Source organism: Meles meles, chromosome 5 (genome assembly GCF_922984935.1).
Source record: "Meles meles chromosome 5, mMelMel3.1 paternal haplotype, whole genome shotgun sequence".
Taxonomy (NCBI): domain Eukaryota; kingdom Metazoa; phylum Chordata; class Mammalia; order Carnivora; family Mustelidae; genus Meles; species Meles meles.
In genome coordinates this window covers 75,169,019-75,189,126 of record NC_060070.1, presented here as the reverse complement: position 1 = coordinate 75,189,126, position 20,108 = coordinate 75,169,019, and the positions used below count along the sequence as shown (strand labels likewise).

Below are 20,108 nucleotides of genomic sequence, written 5' to 3'. Positions count from 1 at the left end.
TATACACATAGATATATAGATATACCTACACATATATGAGAGATGGAAAATAAAAACAAAAAATCAAAATGTTAAAAACTGGTAATCTAAGTGCATGGTATAGGGAAATGCTTTATATCATTCCCGAACTTTCCTATAAGTTTGTAATTGTTTCCAAACAACAAAAAAATGCAATTCTAGTTTCTGTCTTGCACCTAATTCAGTAACAAAAAATTAAATATTACATCCGTCATTAAAATATCTACATGGGGACGCCTGGGTGGCTCAGTGAGTTAAGCCTCTGCCTTCGGCTAGGTCATGATCTCAGGGTCCTGGGTTCGAGCCCCGTGTCGGGCTCTCTGCTCGTTGGGGAGCCTACTTCTCCCTCTCTCCCTCTCTCTCTGCCTGCCTCTCTGCCTACTTGTGGTCTCTCTCTCTCTCTCTCTGTCAAATAAATAAATAGAATCTTAAAAAAAAAAAATTACATGATTTCCCTTGCCAAAAATTGATGCTAAAAGCCAAGCAGTCTGAGTCCATCATTTTCTCTTTTCTAGGGTAGTTTTCAGGATTTTTCTTTTCTCTGTCCTTCCCCACCTCTACTTTTTAAAATTAACATATAATGTGCTATTTGCTCCAGGGGTACCAGTCATCAGGCTTACACATTTCACGGCACTCACCATAGCATATACCCTCCCCAATGTACATAACCCAGCCATCCTATCCCTACCCCCTCAACCCCCAGCAACCCTCAGTTTTGTTTCGTGAGATTAAGAGTCTCTTATGGTTTGTCTCCCTCCCGATCCCATCTTGTTTCATTTTTTCCTCCCTACCCCCTACAAACCTCCCCTGCCTCTCAAACTCTTCATATCAGGGAGATCATATGATAATTGTCTTTGTCTGGCTGACTTATTTACTCAGCATAATACCCTCCATTCACGTCGTTGCAAAAGGCAAGATTTCATGTTTGATGGCTTCATAGTATTCTACTGTATATGTATACCACATCTTCTTTATCCATTCATCTGTTGATGGACGTCTAGGTTCTTTCCATAGTTTGGCTACTGGGGACATTGCTGCTATAAACATTCGGGTGCACGGGCCCCTTCAGATCACTACATTTGTATCTTTAGAGTAAATACCCAGTAGTGCAATTGCTGGGTCACAGGGTAGCTCTATTTTCAACTTTTTGAGGAACCTCCATACTGTTTTCCAAAGTGGCTGCACCAGCTTGCATTCCCACCAACAGTGTAGGAGCGTTCCCCTTTCTCTGAATCCTCACCAACATCTGTCGTTTCCTGACTTGTTAACTTCAGTCATTCTGGCTGCCCACTCCCAATTTTGAGTGATGTGGAATAAGACAGAAAGTGGAATAAAGGAATGAGTGTTCTAAGTACCTCCTAAAGTACATTCTGGAATCTTGAGTTTAAAGCCAATATAAGAAACCATATTATAATTACTCTTAAAATATGGGGCACCTGGATGGTTCAGTCAGTTAAGCATCTGCCTTTGGCTCAGGTCATGATTCCAGGGTCCTGGGATTCCCTGCTCAGTGGGGAATCTGCTTCTACCTCTCCCTCTGCCCCTCCCCCATCTCCCCAACCCCTGATTGTACGCTCTCTCAAATAAATAAATAAATAAAATCTTTTTAAAAAGGTCTGCATAAGTGAACCTTTATCAATTTGACATATATAGGAATTATTACTGTTTTCCAAAAAGTATCTAAATAAAAGTTAAAAAAAATAAAAGTAGTTTACAAAGGTAACTTAGAATAACAAAGTTACCAGTTTTCATTAGTGCTCAAATAGGTGAAACGTGACAACTATATTCTCTATGCCAAGCCTGTATGTTGTAGGCAGAATGCCCCCACAAAGATGTCCACGCCCTAATCCCTGGAACACGTGCATCACGTGTACTTCACATAAGAAGAGACTTTGCAGATGTAATAAAGATTTACATACATTAAAATAGGGAGGTTATCTGAGTGAGCCCAACTTATCCACATGAGCTCTTAAAAGCAGAGAACTTTCTCCAACTGGAGTTACAGAGATGCAGCAGAAAGGTAAATGAGGAAAAACTCAACCCACCATTGCTGTAGGGGGCCACATGGAAAACATGACAAGGAATGCAGATATCCCCTAGGAGCAAAGACTGGTTCCCAGCTGATAGTAAGCAAGGAAAACAGGGACCTCAGTCCTACAAATGCATAGCGTTGAAATCTGCCAGTTGTAATCAGGATGAGCCTGGAAGTGGTTTTCCCTGAATCTCCAACGCCCAGTTCAGCCGACATACTGATTTTGGTCTTTTGTGAGCAGGGTTAGAGAAACCAGTTGAGCCCAGCTGGACTTCAGACCTATACATTTGTGAGATAAACTGATGTTTTAAGCCACTACATTTGTGGCAATTTGTTATGGCTGCAGTAGAAAATTTATACTCAAATAAGTATTTTCTTAATTTATATTTCATTCTAAATATTTTAATTAGTCAAGGTAGATTAAAAAATTAGAAGCAAATTAAATTTTATCACAGTTCTAGCTTTTTATTTCCTCACATCAATTTTATCACTAAAAGGAAAACATAATGTTTGGATGACTAGATTCTGAGCACTGAGGAATGCCAATTTTGAATTCGTAAGTTAGTATTTTGCTTTTAAAAACATTTTTATTTTTTATATTTTTTAAGATTTTATTTATTTATTTGACAGAGAGAGATCACAGGTAGGCAGAGAGGCAGGCAAAAAGAGAGGGGGAAGCAGGCTCCCTGCTGAGCAGAGAGCCAGACGCCGGGCTCGATCCCAGGACCCTGAGATCATGACCGGAGAGGAAAGCAGAGGCTTAACCCACTAAGCCACCCAGGTGCCCATTAAAAATGTTCTTAAAATGCCATTTTCTCTAAGAATGTTTTATATGAAAATTATGACTCAACCGAATGCAATTTAATATAAGGGTCTATATATGCCAAGCAGACCTGGGTGTTTCTAAACTATTCTGAAATATTAATTCATTACGTGTATGATCAGCTGGTGTATACAGGGTTTGGGGACAGGAAGAATGCTACAGGAGCTCATTTCTTTGGAATATTCGTATTCAGTGTATCTCTCATCTTCTCAAATAGTTTTCCCACGGGTAATGGAAGACCAGCAGAAATGAAAATCCTAGTTGAGTGAATTCCAGCCAATTCTCCAGTGTAAGAAAGTTAAACAAGCTAAAAAAGGGCCAACATATATCCTTTTTTAAAAAATTTTATTTATTTATTTGACACAGAGAGATCACAAATAGGCAGAGAGAGGGGAAGCAGGCTCCCGGCTGAGCAGACAGCCTGATGTGGGGCTTGATCCCAGGACCCTGAGACCATGACCCGAGCTGAAGGCAGAGGCTTAACCCACTGAGCTACCCAGGCACCCCCCAACATATATCCTTAAGGAAGAAACTTATCTTTTTAGTGGAATGCTATGAAAGCTTTTGGTGTTCTTTTGGAATAAGCAGATATTTTTAGAATAATTAAAGCAATTTGTCACAGAAGATAACTGACAAGGTACTGATAAACTTGGGGGAAAGATCACCTAGAGTAACTTGTATTGACTTATCCCTTCCTTGTAACTGTGGCTAGTGAGGTAGTTCAGTATGCAGTCCTCCCTATCAGCCTCTTAAGTTCTAAGAACTTGTGTTTTGGGCAGGTAGGTTAAAAAGGGCTGAACAGCCAAAGACAGTGCTTTTCAAACTTCTATTGGGAAGGATCAGTTCCTACCATTTGTTTTTCAACTTATCAACTGTGAATCAATAATTTTATAAAATACAGTAAAACTATATTACTACAAAAATGAAACAAAATCCCAAGACATAAAAGTTCTTGAATGTCAGTGTCTAGTACATATAGGTGCTAAATGTATGTTTAATGAGTGATTCAACTAAATGTAATTTAATATGAGAGCCTATATATACCAAGTAGTTGATCCACAAATGAACATGTCTTCATTGGGAAGGTGAATGTATCTGGTATATCACTAGATCTGATGGGAGCAAGCACAGTCAGACATCTCACAACCAATAACGTACATATTTTACAAGACCCTAGGATACATGACACTCCTTTCACTTAGAGAATGAAATAGCAAGCAAGGAAAATTAGCAGTACTAAAAGACTAAGTAGTCTCTGATTATTTTTCCTGTGATTTTGCCTTTTGTCCTAAACCCTAACTACCCAAACACAGATCAGGAACAACTATGAAGGATAATGCAAAAGTACAAGAAATGCTTAAAGAAGAACACAGGGCTCTACATTAAAGATATCCAGAGGCTATCTATAAAGTTTAATTTGTACTTACTTTTATATAGAGGATTTTTAAGTGTAATAATGTGCATTCACATATAGCTTAGAATATTCTTTAAATTTATTAAATTATATATTTATGTAATATTTACAATATATTCATAAGTATATATTTAAATTATATATAAGTTCCTTATTTGAGGTGTAGGTGAGAAAAGTATTTAATCCTTTCACACATAGACCATTCTAAATTTAGTCTCATGTTGTCCATAAAGCCAATGACCACTTCCTCTTCACAGAATCAAATGTAGTATACCAATGCAATCTGCACTGATGACAGCAGAGGGCACTGTCATACGAAATGGCCATTTTTCACTGTATGTAAGATTCCTCCTCAATTAAGAACTACTAGTTTTCAAAGAGGTTAGGATCTTTAAAAATTATCTTATACACCAATACTACTTTAATATACATATTTATGTGAATACAAAGTGATATATTTCAATTGATAAATTGGAACCTGAGTCATAAATTATAAAAAAGAAGAAAAAGAATACTTTAAATGAATAAACTTAGTGGATCTCTCCTCATATTATTTCTATTGCTACATGATGCCATTTATATAGAGTTCAAAAAGAAGAAAAATAGAACATATCAGTTATAGGATAATTTCCTTTCTTAGGAAATAAGGAAAGTAAGAACTACTTTCATTAGGAAAAAAATTGATTCTCATAAAATTTAGGGTAACAGTTTCCCCTAGATGGAAATGAGAGGGCTGTTACTTAGAAGGGGTTTATAGGCGACTTCAGGAGTGTTGACAATACTCCCATTCTTGACCTATATCATGGTAGCAGGTTCCCATTTTGTAACAGGTCACTAAACTTAACATTTATGTTTTATATATACAAACCCCAAATATTTTAAGGCCTTACAAAAACCACTTCAGTAGTCAGAAAAATATACAAAAAGGTAATCATAAAATAAATAGTATAGAGGCGCCTGGGTGGCTCAGTGGGTTAAAGCCTCTGCCTTTGGCTCAGGTCATGATCCCAGGGTCCTGGGATTGAGCCCCACATCAGGCTCTCTGCTCAGCGGGCAGCCTGCTTCCTCTCTCTCTCTGCCTGCCTCTCTGTCTACTTGTGATCTCTGTCAAATAAATAAATTAAATCTTTAAAAAAAAGTAGTATACATGTAGAAAAACCTACTTCGAAAACAGGGGTTCTAAACCAGGGGCCCATGGATGAGATCTTATGCAAAGTTTCCTAAGATAGGGTTCATAGCTTTCACTACATTCTCAAAAAACTAGAAGAACAATGTGCAATGTGAAAATATCATCTGGATATAATATAGGTCCAGCTATCTTACAAGTAACTGAGTTCCAAATGACAAAGAATAAAACATATCTAATATAGAAGACTTTCTGGTTAAGGAAATCATTATCTTCATTCATGAAGTTAAAAATTCTGATGTGCTTAACTGCATAATAACTTGTGAAGTTATAATATGTGGAAGCAAAATGTATGACAACAATAGCATTAGGACAGAAGGAAATAAGGAATATACTGTAGTGTTCTTGTATTTTATGAAAAATAGCATAATATTATTTGAAGGTGGGATGTGATAAGTTTAAAATGCATCATATTAACTCTAAACCAACCAGTAAAAAAAAATCTATAGATATATGCATATGTGTTTGTGTATGTATATAAAATGAGAAAATATTTTTTAGTATTTTAGCAATATTTATTTTTCTATATATGCCAGACACTACAATTCCAGAAATTTGTATATTTTGGTTTTCTATTTCATTTTTCTAGAAATATATTCTTATTTTATATATATGTACATACACACACATATATGTGTGTATAGTATATATACACAAACATATATTTATATATAGGCATACCTCATTTTATTGTGCTTTGCTTTATTGCACTTTGCAGATATTGTGATTTTACAAATTGAAGCTTGAGAGCAAACCTGCCATCAGCAAGCCTGTCAGGTCTGTTTTCTGATAGGTCTGCTGCCTTCATCTCTCCGAGTTGCATTTTGATAATTCTTAGAATATTTCAAACTTTTTCATCATTATTATATTTGTTATGATAATCTGTGATCAGTGATTTGTGATGTTACTATTGTAACTGTTTTGAGGTACAATAAATGTTGTGTGATCTGACTGATCCACCCACTGGTCATTCCCCATCTCTCTTCCTCCTCTTGGGCCTCCCTATTCTTTAACAGAAAAACTGAAATTAGGCTAATTAACAGTCCTGAAATGGCCTCAAAGTGTTCAAGTGAAAGGAAGAGTCTCGTGTCTCATTTTAAACCAAAAGCTAGAAATGATTAAGCTTACTAAGAAAAATCATGTCAAAAGCTGAAGTAAGATGAAGGCTAGGCTTCTTATACCAGTTAGCCAACTTGTGAATGCAAAGGAAAAGTTCTTAAAGGAAATTAAAAGTGCTACTCCACTGAAAACACAGATGATAAGACAGCAAATCAGCCTTATTGTTGATACAAAGTTTCAGTGGTCAGGATAGAGATCAAACCAACACAACATTCCCTTAAATCTAAGCCTAATCCAAAGCAAGGGTCTAACTCTCTTCAACTCTAGGACAGCTGAGAGAGAGGAGGAAGCTGCAGAGAAAAAGTCTAATGCTAGCAGCGACTGGTTCATGAGGTTTAAGGAAAGAAGTCATCTTTATAGCATAAAAGTGCAAGATGAAGCATCAAGCACTGAGGTAGAAGCTACACCAAGTTAGAAGATCTAGCTAAGATAATTAATGAAGGTGGCTACACTAAACACATTTTCAATGTAGATGAAATAGTCTTCTACTGGAAGAAGAAGCCATGCAGGACTTTCATAGCTAGAGAGCTTCAAGCGTTCAAAGGATAGGCTGACTGACTTGTTAGAGGCTAATGTAGCTGGTGATTCTAAGTTAAAACCAATGTTCATTTACCATTCCAAAAATCTTGGAGGCCTTAAGAATTATGCTAAATCTACTAAATGTACTCTGTCTATGCTCTGTAAATGAAGCAACAAAGCCTTACTGATGGCACATCCATTTATGACACAATTTAATGAATATTCTAATATATGTGCTGCCGAAGCGAGCACATAATTTAATGAATATTCTAAAACCCACTGTTGAAATCTACTACTTTGAAAAAAAGATTCCTCTCAAAATATTACTGCTCACTGATAAATGCAGCTGGTCACCCAAGAGCTCGGACAAAGATATATGGGATTAATGTTGTCTTCAAACCTACTAACACAACATTCATCTATAGCCTACGGATCAAGATATTATTTTGACTCTCCAGTCTTATTATTTAAGAAATACCAAAGTCTAGAGCTTCCATAAATAGTGATGCCTCTGATAGGTCATGACAAAGTAAACTGAAAACCTGGAAAGCATTCACCACTCTAGATGCCATAAAAAACATTCATGATCCATGGGAAGAGGTCAAAATGTCAACATCAACAGAAGTTTGGAAGAAGTTGATTCCAACCCTCATGGATGACTTTGGAGAGGTTCAAGATTCCAGTGGAGAAAGTAACTGCAAATGTGGTGGGATTAGCAAGAGAACTGGAATTGGAAGTAGAGCCTAAAGATATGACGGAACTGCTGCAATCTCATGATCAATGATGAATAGATGAGGAGTTGCTTCTTATGGATGAGCAAAGAAAATGGTTTCTGAGGGATGCCTGGGTGGCTCAGTTGGTTAAGTATCTGCCTTCAGCTCAGGTCATGATCCGGGGTCCTGGGATTGAGCCCTGCGCTGGGCTCCATGCTCAGCTCTGCCTCTCCCCTCCAGGGAGTCCTCTCTCTCTCTCTCAAATAATTGAAGAAAATCTTAAAAAAAAAAAAAAAAAAAAAGGAAAAGAGAATGTTTTTTGTGATGGAATCTACCCTTTGTGAAGAGACTGTAAAGATAGCTAAAATGACAACAAAGGGCTCAGAGTATCACACAAACTTAGTTGATAAAGCAGTGGCAGGGTTGGAGAGGACTGACTCCAATTTTGAAAGAAGTTCTACTGTAGGTAAAATCATCTATCAAACAACCTTGCACGCCAAAGAGAAATAATTCATGAAAAGAAGAGTGATGTGGCAAACTTGATTGTAGTATTATTTTAAGAAACTGCCACAGCCACAGAAAAAGCATTGCTTTTTCCATTAATTTAAAATATATTTGAAATAAGTAACTTAAAGTACACATAACAGTACTCAAATATCTCACAATAAATGTCAAGAGTTGCCTAAGATATCTCTCCTTTACCAGTCCCATCTTCAGCCTGAATTACTGCTATGGTATCCTTTGGTTCTGTAAGTACAACAAAACTGATTTGGGTATTGACTAGAGTCATATGCATGTGATTTTTTTCTAAAATTTGTGAGGAAAAATGATTTTTTCAAGGAGTAAAGTGATTATTGGAGCTACTGAATACACTCCCAGAATTATTATGGCTATAATTCAGGATGTCCATTTTACAGGCAAACATTTTCAGGGCAACAGACCAGATTCAAATGAAGTAAGTTCATAAATGCAGCTGGCCTTTTAGGTTTAATTTCTTCCTTGGCTTTTTGTTTTGTTTTGTTTGTTTATTTTCAGCGTAACAGCATTCATTGTTTTTGCACCACACCCAGTGCTCTATGCAATATGTGCCCTTTCTATTACCCACCACCAGCTTCCCCAACCTCCCACCCTCCCCCCTTCAAAACCCTCAGGTTGTTTTTCAAAGTCCATAGTCTCTCATGGTTCATCTCCCCTTCCAATTTCTCTCAACTCCCTTCTCCTCTCCATCTCCCCATGTCCTCCATGTTTTTTGTTATATTCCACAAATAAGTGAAACCATATGATACTTGACTCTCTCTGCTTGACTTATTTCGCTCAGCATAATCTCTTCCAGTCCCGTCCATGTTGCTACAAAATTTGGGTATTCATCCTTTCTGATGGAGGCATAATACTCCATTGTGTATATGGACCACATCTTCCTTATCCATTCATCCGCTGAAGGGCATCTTGGTTCTTTCCACAGTTTGGCGACCGTGGCCATTGCTGCTATAAACATTGGGGTACAGATGGCTCTTCTTTTCACTACATCTGTATCTTTGGGGTAAATACCCAGCAGTGCAATTGCAGGGTCATAGGGAAGCTCTATTCTTAATTTCTTGAGGAATCTCCACACTGTTCTCCAAAGTGGCTGTACCAACTTGCATTCCCACCAACTGTGTAAGAGGGTTCCCCTTTCTCCACAACCTCTCCAACACACGTTGTTTCCTGTCTTGCTAATTTTGGCCATTCTAACTGGTGAAAGGTGGTATCTCAATGCGGTTTTAATTTGAATCTCCCTGATGGCTAGTGATGATGAGCATTTTTTCATGTGTCTGATAGCCATTTGTATGTCTTCATTGGAGAAGTGTCTGTTCATATCTTCTGCCCATTTCTTGATATGATTATCTGCTTTGTGTGTGTTGAGTTTGAGGAGTTCTTTATAAATCCTGGATATCAACCTTTTGTCTGTACTGTCATTAGCAAATATCTTCTCCCATTCCGTGGGTTGCCTCTTTGTTTTATTGACTGTTTCCTTTGCTGTGCAGAAGCTTTTGATCTTGATGAAGTCCCAAAAGTTCATTTTTGCTTTTGTTTCCTTTGCCTTTGGAGACATATCTTGAAAGAAGTTGCTGTGGCCGATATCAAAGAGGTTACTGCCTATGTTCTCCTCTAGGTTTCTGATGGATTCTTGTCTCACATTGAGGTCTTTTATCCATTTCGAGTTTATCTTTGTGTACGGTGTAAGAGAATAGTCGAGTTTCATTCTTCTACATATAGCTGTCCAGTTTTCCCAGCACTATTTATTGAAGAGACTGTCTCTTTTCCATTGCATATTTTTTCCTATTTTGTCGAAGATTATTTGACCACGGAGTTGAGGGTCCATATCTGGGCTCTCCACTCTGTTCCACTGGTCTATGTGTCTGTTTTTATGCCAGGACCATGCTGTCTTGGTGATCACAGCTTTGTAGTAAAGCTTGAAATCAGGTAACATAATGCCGCCAGTTTTGTTTTTGTTTTTCAACATTTCCTTAGCAATTCGGGGTCTCTTCTGATTCCATATAAATTTTAGGATTATTTGCTCCAGCTCTTTGAAAAATACCGGTAGAATTTTGATCAGAATGGCATTAAAAGTATAGATTGCTCTAGGCAGTATAGACATTTTAACAATGTTTATTCTTCCGATCCAAAAAGCATTTGACAAAATCCAGCATCTGTTCCTGATTAAAACGCTTCAAAGTATAGGGATAGAGGGAACATTCCTGAACTTCATAAAAATCTATCTATGAAAGACCCACAGCAAATATCATCCTCAATGGGAAAAAGCTTACAGCCTTCCCGTTGAGATCAGGAACACGACAAGGATGCCCACTCTCACCACTCTTGTTCAACATAGAAGTCCTAGCAATAGCAATCAGACAACAAAGAGAAATAAAAGGTATCCAAATTGGCAAGGAAGAAGTCAAACTCTCTCTCTTCGCAGATGACATGATTCTTTATATGGAAAACCCCAAAGACTCCACCCCCAAACTTCTAGAACTCATACAGCAGTTCAGTAACGTGGCAGGATACAAAGTCAATGTACAGAAATCAGTGGCTTTCTTATACACTCACAATGAAAATACAGAAAGGGAAATTAGAGAATCGATTCCATTTACTATAGCACCAAGAACCATAAGATACCTGGGAATAAACCTAACCAAAGAGGTAAAGGACCTGTACTCGAGGAACTACAGAACACTCATGAAAGAAATTGAAGAAGACACAAAAAGATGGAAGACCATTCCATGCTCTTGGATTGAATATACTTTTAATATTAACTTATAATTTATATTATAAATTATATTTATATATACTTTAGATTTAATATACTTTCAAATTCATACAGAAACCCAGTTTTCACTTAATGAATACTCTTGTATTTGCAGAAGTGATCTATATCCCTTAAATATGAAGATTAGTTATCTAAAGAGGACCACAGCATTTTGTTTTGACTACAAAAAGGAAGACCTAGATTATTTTATTTTGTGTGGTATTTTATTAAATCACATTTAAAACTGTTGTACCATAACTCAAACTTTGAAAATGTGTAACTAACATTTTATCCTGTTAGTTCTAGTAATTCAAATTTCTTTATAGCTCAAAGGAACAATCTTGACAAACAAAATTAAAATTTCAGTACAAATTATTGACCAATATAATATCTCCAGAGATAAAATTATATCCTTCTACATATATTGAGAGAGAGTTATATATTAAAAACATGAGACAGATGCTTATTTATATCTTTGACTATTACCATAAAAGTTACAAAAAAACATACTGAGTAGTAAGCTTTTCTGAAAGAAAGGAATGTGAAAGGATGATTTTAGAATACTTTTAGTCATTAAATATTACCTTAAAAACAAAATAAAAGCATAAACAAATCTCAACTAAAATCCCTGAGTACTCAAACAACTAAAGCAGTATCAGAGATATAGGTCTGAGTGCAAATTTGAGATTCAGCCTTTGATTACCTTTTTAAAGCTTTCTTATGTGCTAAAGCAATAGTTTTGAGTAACTAAAGATATATTAATTCCATTTTATCTGCAAAAGCATTTTATATTTGTTTTGATTACAAAATTATTGTATGTCATCTTGGCTCTGGCACTCTGATACGTTGCCCTTTTTTTAATGTACTGGGATGAGTTTCAATAATCTGTTTAATTCTCACTTTCACACAGATACCAGAAGAAAAGCATTTAAATGATTCTCCATTTTTACCTTCAATTTTATAAGTCTGTTCATTTTTTAACACACATGACACAACAGGTTGCACCATCTAAATTAAGATATATTTTTTTCAAGCATCAAATTCTAAAAATCAATAATCAGCTCTTCTTCCTTATTCCTTAAATACCTCAAGACTACATTAACATATATGTGTGCATATAGTTATACATTATAAATGTATTTATACAGATAAGTATATGTATATTTAAATGTATACCTGCATATGCATATGAAATGAAAATCAGGATTTAAAATACTACGTAAACTCAGTTGATAAAGCAGTGGCAGAGTCTGAGAGGACTGACTCCAATTTTGAAAAAAGTTCTGTGGGTAAAATGCTATCAAACTATAGATGCAGTGAAGAGAAGGGGCACCTGCATCCCAGTGTTCATAGCAGCATGTCCACAATAGCTAAACTGTGGAAGGAGTCAAGATGCCCTTCAACAGATGACTGGATAAAGAAGAATTGGTGTATATATATAAACACACAATGGAATATTACTCAGCCATCAGAAAGAATGAATACCATTCACATCAACATGGATGGAACTGGAGGGGATTATGCTAAGTGAAATAAGTCAAGCAGAGAAAGACAATTATCATATGGTTTCACTCATATGTGGAACATAACGAATAGCACAGAAAACCATAGGGGAAGGGAGTGAAAACTGAAGGGGGTGATATTAGAGAGGGACACAAACCATGAGAGACTATGGACTTGGGGAAACAAACTGTGGGTCTAAGAGGGGAGGGAGGTGGGGGGGGGTAGCCAGGTGATAGGTATTAAGGAGGGCTTGTTTTGTGATGAGAACTGGGTGTTATACACAACTAATGAATCACTGAACACCACATCAAAAACTAATGATGTACGATATGGTGGCTAACTGAACTAACCAACTAACTAACTAAATAAATAAACAGCACTATTTCCTCAAAAAAAAAAAATGCTATCAAATAGCATCACATACGACAGAGAAATTGTTCATGAAAGAAAAAGTCCATCAATGAAGTGAGCTTCACTGTTGTCTTATTTTAAGAAACTGCCACAGCCACCCCAACCTTCAGCCAATCACCACCCTATTCATTCATCCAATATCAACACTGAGGCAAAACCCTCCACCAGTGAAAAGATCACAACTCACTTAAGTTCAGATGATGGTTAGCCATTTTTTAGCAATAAAGTACTTTTTAATTAAGGTATGTACGTTGTTTTTTCAGACATAATGCTATTGCACACAACAGACTACAAAATAATGTAAATACAACTTTTACATGTACCGGGAAATGAAAAATTCATTTGACTAGCTTTACTGCAATATTTGTTTTATTGTGACAGATGGAACCAAACCTGTAGTATCTCTAAGGTGTGCCTGTATATAATAATATATGTAATAAATACATAAAAATATATGTTAATATACATAACAAATTCACACTACTATTAAAATATTTGTTTATATATAAATGTATTACTAGAAAAAATGTATTTTTATATATAACACAAATAGGTATAGTCAATATTAGAGATAAAATGAGATCATAAAAAATAACCTAGAAAGAGGCAGGAAGAAAAAGTAAGAAAGAATAAACAATAGATGGGACAAATAGAAAACAAAGACTAAGATGATAGGTTTAAACCCTATTATATCAATAATGAAGAATATAAATGGTATAAGCACTCCAATTAAAAGGCAAAGATTATGAGACTGGAAAAAAAAGCAACTCCCAAATATGTACCATCTACTAACTAGAATTACCTTTAAAAAATACAGCATAGGTTAAAATGAAAGGACAGAAAAAGATATACCACAGAATTATTAATCATAAGAAAGCTGGATGACTATATAAATAATAGATTCCTGATTAGATCCTGGATTAGAAAAAAGACATGAGCATGACAACTGAAAAAATTTGAATAAGGTCTTTCAATTAGTTAAAAGTTCTGTAACAATATTAATTTCTTGATTTGATAATTATACTGTGGTTATGTATGATATTAACATTTGGGGAAACGAGTGAAAGGTATATAGGAATTATTTGTGTAAATTCTCCAAGTTTTTCATAATTCCATAATTAATACAAATGGAAAAGCTAAAAATGTTTTTTAAAAAATCTCTGCTCTTCAAAAGACACAAAAAGTCTGAATGTTTACAATACTTATATTTGACAAAAAAAGTTACATATTTGACTTACATAAAAGGATTTTATCCATAATATATAATAATATGTAATATGCATAGAAAGGCATACCACTGAGCAATAAAATGAACAAACCACTGATATATGGAATAACACATGAATCTTGAAAACAAATTGTAGTATATCCACACAACAAAAAACTTTTCAACATGAAAAAGGAATGAGGTAGTGATGCATGGTACAACACCGACGCATCTCAAAATAATTACACTGAATGAAAGAAGCCAGACACACACACAAAAATATATACTGAATCTATTTATAAAAGATTTATAAAATATATATAAAATATATAAAATATATATTTTATATATATATAAAAGATTATAAATAAAATAAAATCTTAATAAATAAAAAATCTATTTATAAAAGAAAAAGCTAAAAATACACCAAAAAAACAAATTCTTTTTTATTTGACACAGAGAGAGAGAGAGATCACAAATAGGCAGAGAGACAGGCAGAGAGAAAGGGAAGCAGGCTTCCTGCCGAGCAAAGAGCCCAATGTAGGGCTTGATCCCAGCACCCTGGGATCACAACCTGAGCCAAAGGCAGAGGCTTTAACTCACTGAGCCACCCAGCGCCGCCCCCCTGCCCCCACCAAATCTTATTTAGAATGAAGAAGTGATTGGTATTTGCCTTGGATTAAGGTGGGAATTGCTTGAGCAACAGTACATGCAAACATGTGGAGTTGATAAAAATGTTTTATAGAGATAAAAAATCTATATCTTGATTGTGGAGGTGGTTACACAGTACAGAATGTAAATTATACTATGATAAAAGTAATTTAAGACTTGTTAAAATGAAGGCTAGAAGAGAGAGGTCTTTGATTAAGTAATATACACCTTTAAGCATTCTTTTTTTTTTTTTTTAAGATTTTTTATTTGTTTGACAGACAGAGATCACAAGTAAGCAGAGAGGCAGGCAGAGAGAGAGGAGGAAGCAGGCTCCCCACTGAGCAGAGAGCCCGATGCGGGGCTCGATCCCAGGACTCTGGGATCATGACCTGAGCCGAAGGCAGAGGCTTTAACCACTGAGCCACCTAGGCGCCCCACCTTTAAGCATTCTTAATCATAGGTTTTTCTCTTTCTTTTTCATGGGTATCTTTTATATCACCATGACTATTTTCATAGCATTTTAGTACAGTGCATAGATTACAAGATTTAGCTTATATACTTTGATAATCTGAAATTTGAAAAACATGAAAGTTTGTGATTCAAAGAAACAGAGCTGAAAGGGAATGAGAATGCTGAATTAATCAGCTATTTTTCCTCTAGTCTACTGCCCTACATGCCAGAAAGGAATGGCTTTCTCTTTAGTATCTGAAAGGGAGAGTCAGAATTTTAAACACTGAAAGTCCCCTCTTTTTTTTTTTTTTTTTAAAGATTTATTTATTTGACAGATAGAGATTACAAGTAGGCAGAGATGCAGGCAGAGAGAGAGGAGGAAGCAGGCTCCCAGCCAAGCAGAGAGCCCGATGCGGGGCTCGATCCCAGCACCCCGGGATCATGACCTGAGCTGAAGGCGAGGCTTTAACCCGCTGAGCCACCCAGGCGCCCCTGAAAGTCCCCTCTTAATGTATGCTCCAACATTCTCCTTCCAGGCTCAAGTGTATGATGAATAGGAAAAAAGGAGTGAGGCCAGGATTAGCCTTAAGGTTGAAAATCATCTCCAGTGCAAGGAGAATTAATAAGTTTAAAACTATACCAGGTCACCTGTGTGGCTCAGTTGGTTAAACACCCATCTCTTAATTTTGGCTCAGGTCATGATCTCAGGGTTCTGGGATCAAGCCCCGCTTTGTGCAGCCTGCTTGAGATTCTCTCTCTCCCTCTCCATCTGCCCTTCCCCCCCAAATTGTGTGCTCTCCCTCTCTCTAAAAAATAAAATAAAAATAAGTTTAAAACTATGCCAAAATATTACCACACTGACATTTCTGTAAAAGTGTAAAAGTCGTAAGGTAATCTTAAGACTCTAATCAATATCATGTGTGCATCAGTGTGTACCCTGGTTAAGTGTTATGCTAAGTATCTACATATCCATTAGATCATTTACATTTATAAGCATTTAGCAGAGATTATTTCCATTTTATAAAGAAATTGAGACTTAGATTGTTATTTAAAGTCAAAAACAATCGGGAGGGAGACAAACCATGAAAGACTCAATCTCACAAAACAAACTGAGGGTTGCTGGGGGATGGGAGGGTAGGGATAGGGTGGTTGGGTTATGGATATTGGGGAGGGTATGTGCTATAGTGAGTGCTGTGAAGGGTGTAGGCCTGATGATTCACAGACCTGTACCCCGGGGCAAATAATACATTATATGTTAATAAAAACAATAAAAATTAAAAAAAAATAAAGTCAAATACAGTTGACCCATGAACAGTATGGGGTTTAGGGGCACATAGCATCCATGTAGTCAAAAATCTGCATAGAACTTCTGACTTCCCAAAACTTAACTACTAACAGCCTACTGTCAATCAAAAGCCTTACTGATAACATAAACAGCGAATTAACACATATTTTGTATATTACATGTATTATGTACTGTATTCTTACAATAAAGTAAGTCAGAGGGGAAAAAAAAAATGTTATTAAGAAAACCATAAGGAAGAGAGGCTCCTGGGTGGCTCAGTTGGTTAAGCATCTGACTCTTGATTTTAGATCAGGTCATGATCTCAGGGTCCTGGGATCAAGCAGGATCAAGCCCTGCTTCAGGCTCAGGTTCAGGTGTAGACTCTGGTTGGGATGCTCTCTCTCCCTCTCCCTCTGCCCCTACCCTTGGTCATTCTCTCCTTCTCTCTCTAAAATAAATAAAATCTTAAAAAAGAAAGAAAGAGAGAAAGAAACCATAAGGAAGAGAAAATACATTTATAATACTCTTCTGTATTCATCTGGAGGGGAAGGGGTAGGAGGTTGGGGGAGGATGGGGTAACTGGGTGATGGGCCCTGGGGAGGGTATGTGTTGTAATGAGCACTAGATATTATATAAGACTGATGCATCACAGACCTGTACCTCTGAAACAAATAATATATGTCAATTAACTGAATTTAAATTAAAAAAAAATTGATAAGAAGAAAATATTCACTAACTGATCATCCTGTTTAAGAATATAATTAATAGGGCGCCTGGGTGGCTCAGTGGTTTAAGCCGCTGCCTTCGGCTCAGGTCATGATCTCAGGGTCCTGGGATCGAGTCCCACATCGGGCTCTCTGCTCGGCAGGGAGCCTGCTTCCCTCTCACTCTCTCTGCCTGCCTCTCTGCCTACTTGTGATCTCTCTCTGTCAAATAAATAAATAAAATCTTTAAAAAAAAAAAAAAAAAAAAAAAAAAGAATATAATTAATATTTATATTTGAGCAAAAAATAAGTTTGAGCATGTTGATTATATTTGTGGAGGGAGTAAAGCGATTTTCACCTTACCTGAAATCACATGCTGTAGTAACTTCTGCTCCTCCACCCAATGCCCGACCTTGAATCAGCGCAACACTTATTAAAGGGAGTCTGTTTATTGAAGGAAGAAAGGAAAAAATGGATGTTAATATTTTTCCTTTCAATATTAACTTACAAATATTACTCTAAAAGAACTTGAGATGCAGTCGAAACAAAATTGTTGAACTGCGTTCATAATAATAAACATACCTCAAAGGATAGTGGAACCCTGACTGTATCGTAGGAATAAAACTGTAATTCTTAAGATATAATAATTCATACTAAATGCTATGTAAGTTTATCAAACTACCTCCCTGAATCATTATTTTTAAACTATTAACTATATTTTTATATATAAATATACATAAAATATATAAAGTATATAAGTACTATATGAAATATATACCTTACATATATTTTTATATATTACTAACTGCATTTTTTAACTATATATTATAACTTTCTCCTAAATGAATGAATGTTTTTTATGTAATATACAGCTCCTACAACTCCTGAGGCACTGGCAATCAAGAATAATTCAATGTGATCTTATCTTACTCCATTTTCATTGATGTCACGTTAGATGGCAAAATTAAGGCTATATCCAAAGGGAGGAAATGTGGTAGAGAAGACTGAGCTCCAAAACTGTGTTATTATAAAGATTCCTACCAAACGCCTTTTTTATTACCTATTGAAATGATCGATAAACTAATACTATATAAAGGAATGGGTCTGTGGTAAAAATAAATCTCTTCACCTTTCCTGTCTGCAAAGACCCACTTTGGAGGAGTGTGTGAGTATTAAAAGGTAAATCCATATGCTTTGAAAGTATGGAATATTTTGTAGGTTCTAACTAAATGCAAAGCTGCACACCTAAAGTAATGGAAAATATATTAACACATTCTGCTTCCAAATAAAAGGGATCAAAAAAACTTTAAAATTTATATAAGAAAAAGTCAAGTTTAATAGGGAAGGTGAAGAGGAACTAAAGCAATGAAGAAAAGTATTTTAGAATAATGTTTTGATTCCACTATTCTTTCTAGTCTCTCACATATGAAGAGCACCAAAAATAGAATGATGGCCAACTAGCCAACTAGTAAGTATGCTAAATAATATGGAATCTTAGTTTTTATAACTTTATAAGCTCTTTAGGAAAAGTGCTATGTCAAAAACTTTTTATCTCTCCCTTCTCTTATCTTTTAAATACCTATGCATACTTCACTAATATTTAATTAAATGACTACTCTAGATAGCATAAATAAATAGTTCATCATTAAAATAAATACAATTTGAGGGCGCCTGGGTGGCTCAGTGGGTTAAGCCACTGCCTTTGGCTCAGGACATGATCTCAGGGTACTGGGATCGAGTCCCACATCGGGCTCTCTGCTTGGCAGGGAGCCTGCTTCCCTCTCTCTCTCTCTCTGCCTGACTCTCTGCCTACTTGTGATCTCTCTCTCTCTCGCTGTCAAATAAATAAATAAATAAAATCTTTAAAAAAATAGATAAAAAAATAAAATAAATACAATTTGAAAAGCAGGTATTTTTTAACTGGTGTAAAACAGAACAATGAAGAGCTCTTTTTGGTTTTTTTAGATTTCATATTTTAAAAAGAAGATACATTACCTCATCAATCTTGTTAAGGTGTTCTGCATGAACATACATAAGGCCAGTCCATCCTTTAAAAAAGAATAAGCATAAACACAAAGTATAATATAAGTGTATTATATAAGAAATTTTTCAATTTTTTTCAGGATTTAGAAAGTAACGAAGCTAAAAATATACCCAACTTTTTTTAAAATGAGGTTTTCACTTAAAACTCTTTGATGCTGTCAGAAATGCAAATGATGCAGTATTAGATTTTGTTGTCCTCTTAAGACCCCTTGAGCTCAGCTCTACATGAGGTTATTAGCAAAGACTTTCACATGTGAGTCAGATCACATACTGCAGAAGAGTGTGAAGTTCTACCCAGGGTAAGTGGGAGAAAGAGACATAAGATGCACCCATTTATTATCCCAAATTCTGATTCCTTAAGAATATAAAAATATGAAAAACAAATTTCTTAAAAGTACAGTTGACCCTTGAACAACACAGCTTTCAATGGCATGGATCCACTTACATGTGGACTTTTTATAGTACAGGACTATGAATGTGGTGAATGTGTGAATGTGTATTTTCTTCCTTATGATTTTCTTAATAACTTTTTTTTCTGTAGCTTACTTTAAGAATATAGTATATAATATATATAACATACAAAATATGTGTTAATCAACTGTTTATGTTATTGGTAAGGCTTCCACTCAACAGTAAACTATGAGAAGTTAAGTTATTGGGTAGTCAAAAGTTATATGCAGATTTTCAACTGCACAGGGTCAGGGGCCCTAACCCCTGCATTGTCCAAGGGTCAACTGTAGT

The 20,108-nt window shown here is 35.8% G+C and overlaps 1 protein-coding gene across 2 annotated transcripts in view; it reads right to left on the bottom strand.

The window, feature by feature from the left end:
- The window catches only part of ECHDC1 (ethylmalonyl-CoA decarboxylase 1), a 66,221-nt gene that overhangs the window by 20,960 nt on the left and 25,153 nt on the right, over positions 1 to 20,108 (bottom strand). For both annotated transcript variants that reach the window (XM_046006787.1, XM_046006788.1), the window contains 2 exons: positions 19,320 to 19,372; positions 17,688 to 17,768 (listed from right to left, as the gene is read on the bottom strand). In XM_046006787.1, coding sequence (XP_045862743.1) covers positions 17,688 to 17,768; positions 19,320 to 19,372 — 134 coding nt within the window. The remainder of the gene's footprint in view (positions 1 to 17,687; positions 17,769 to 19,319; positions 19,373 to 20,108) is intronic.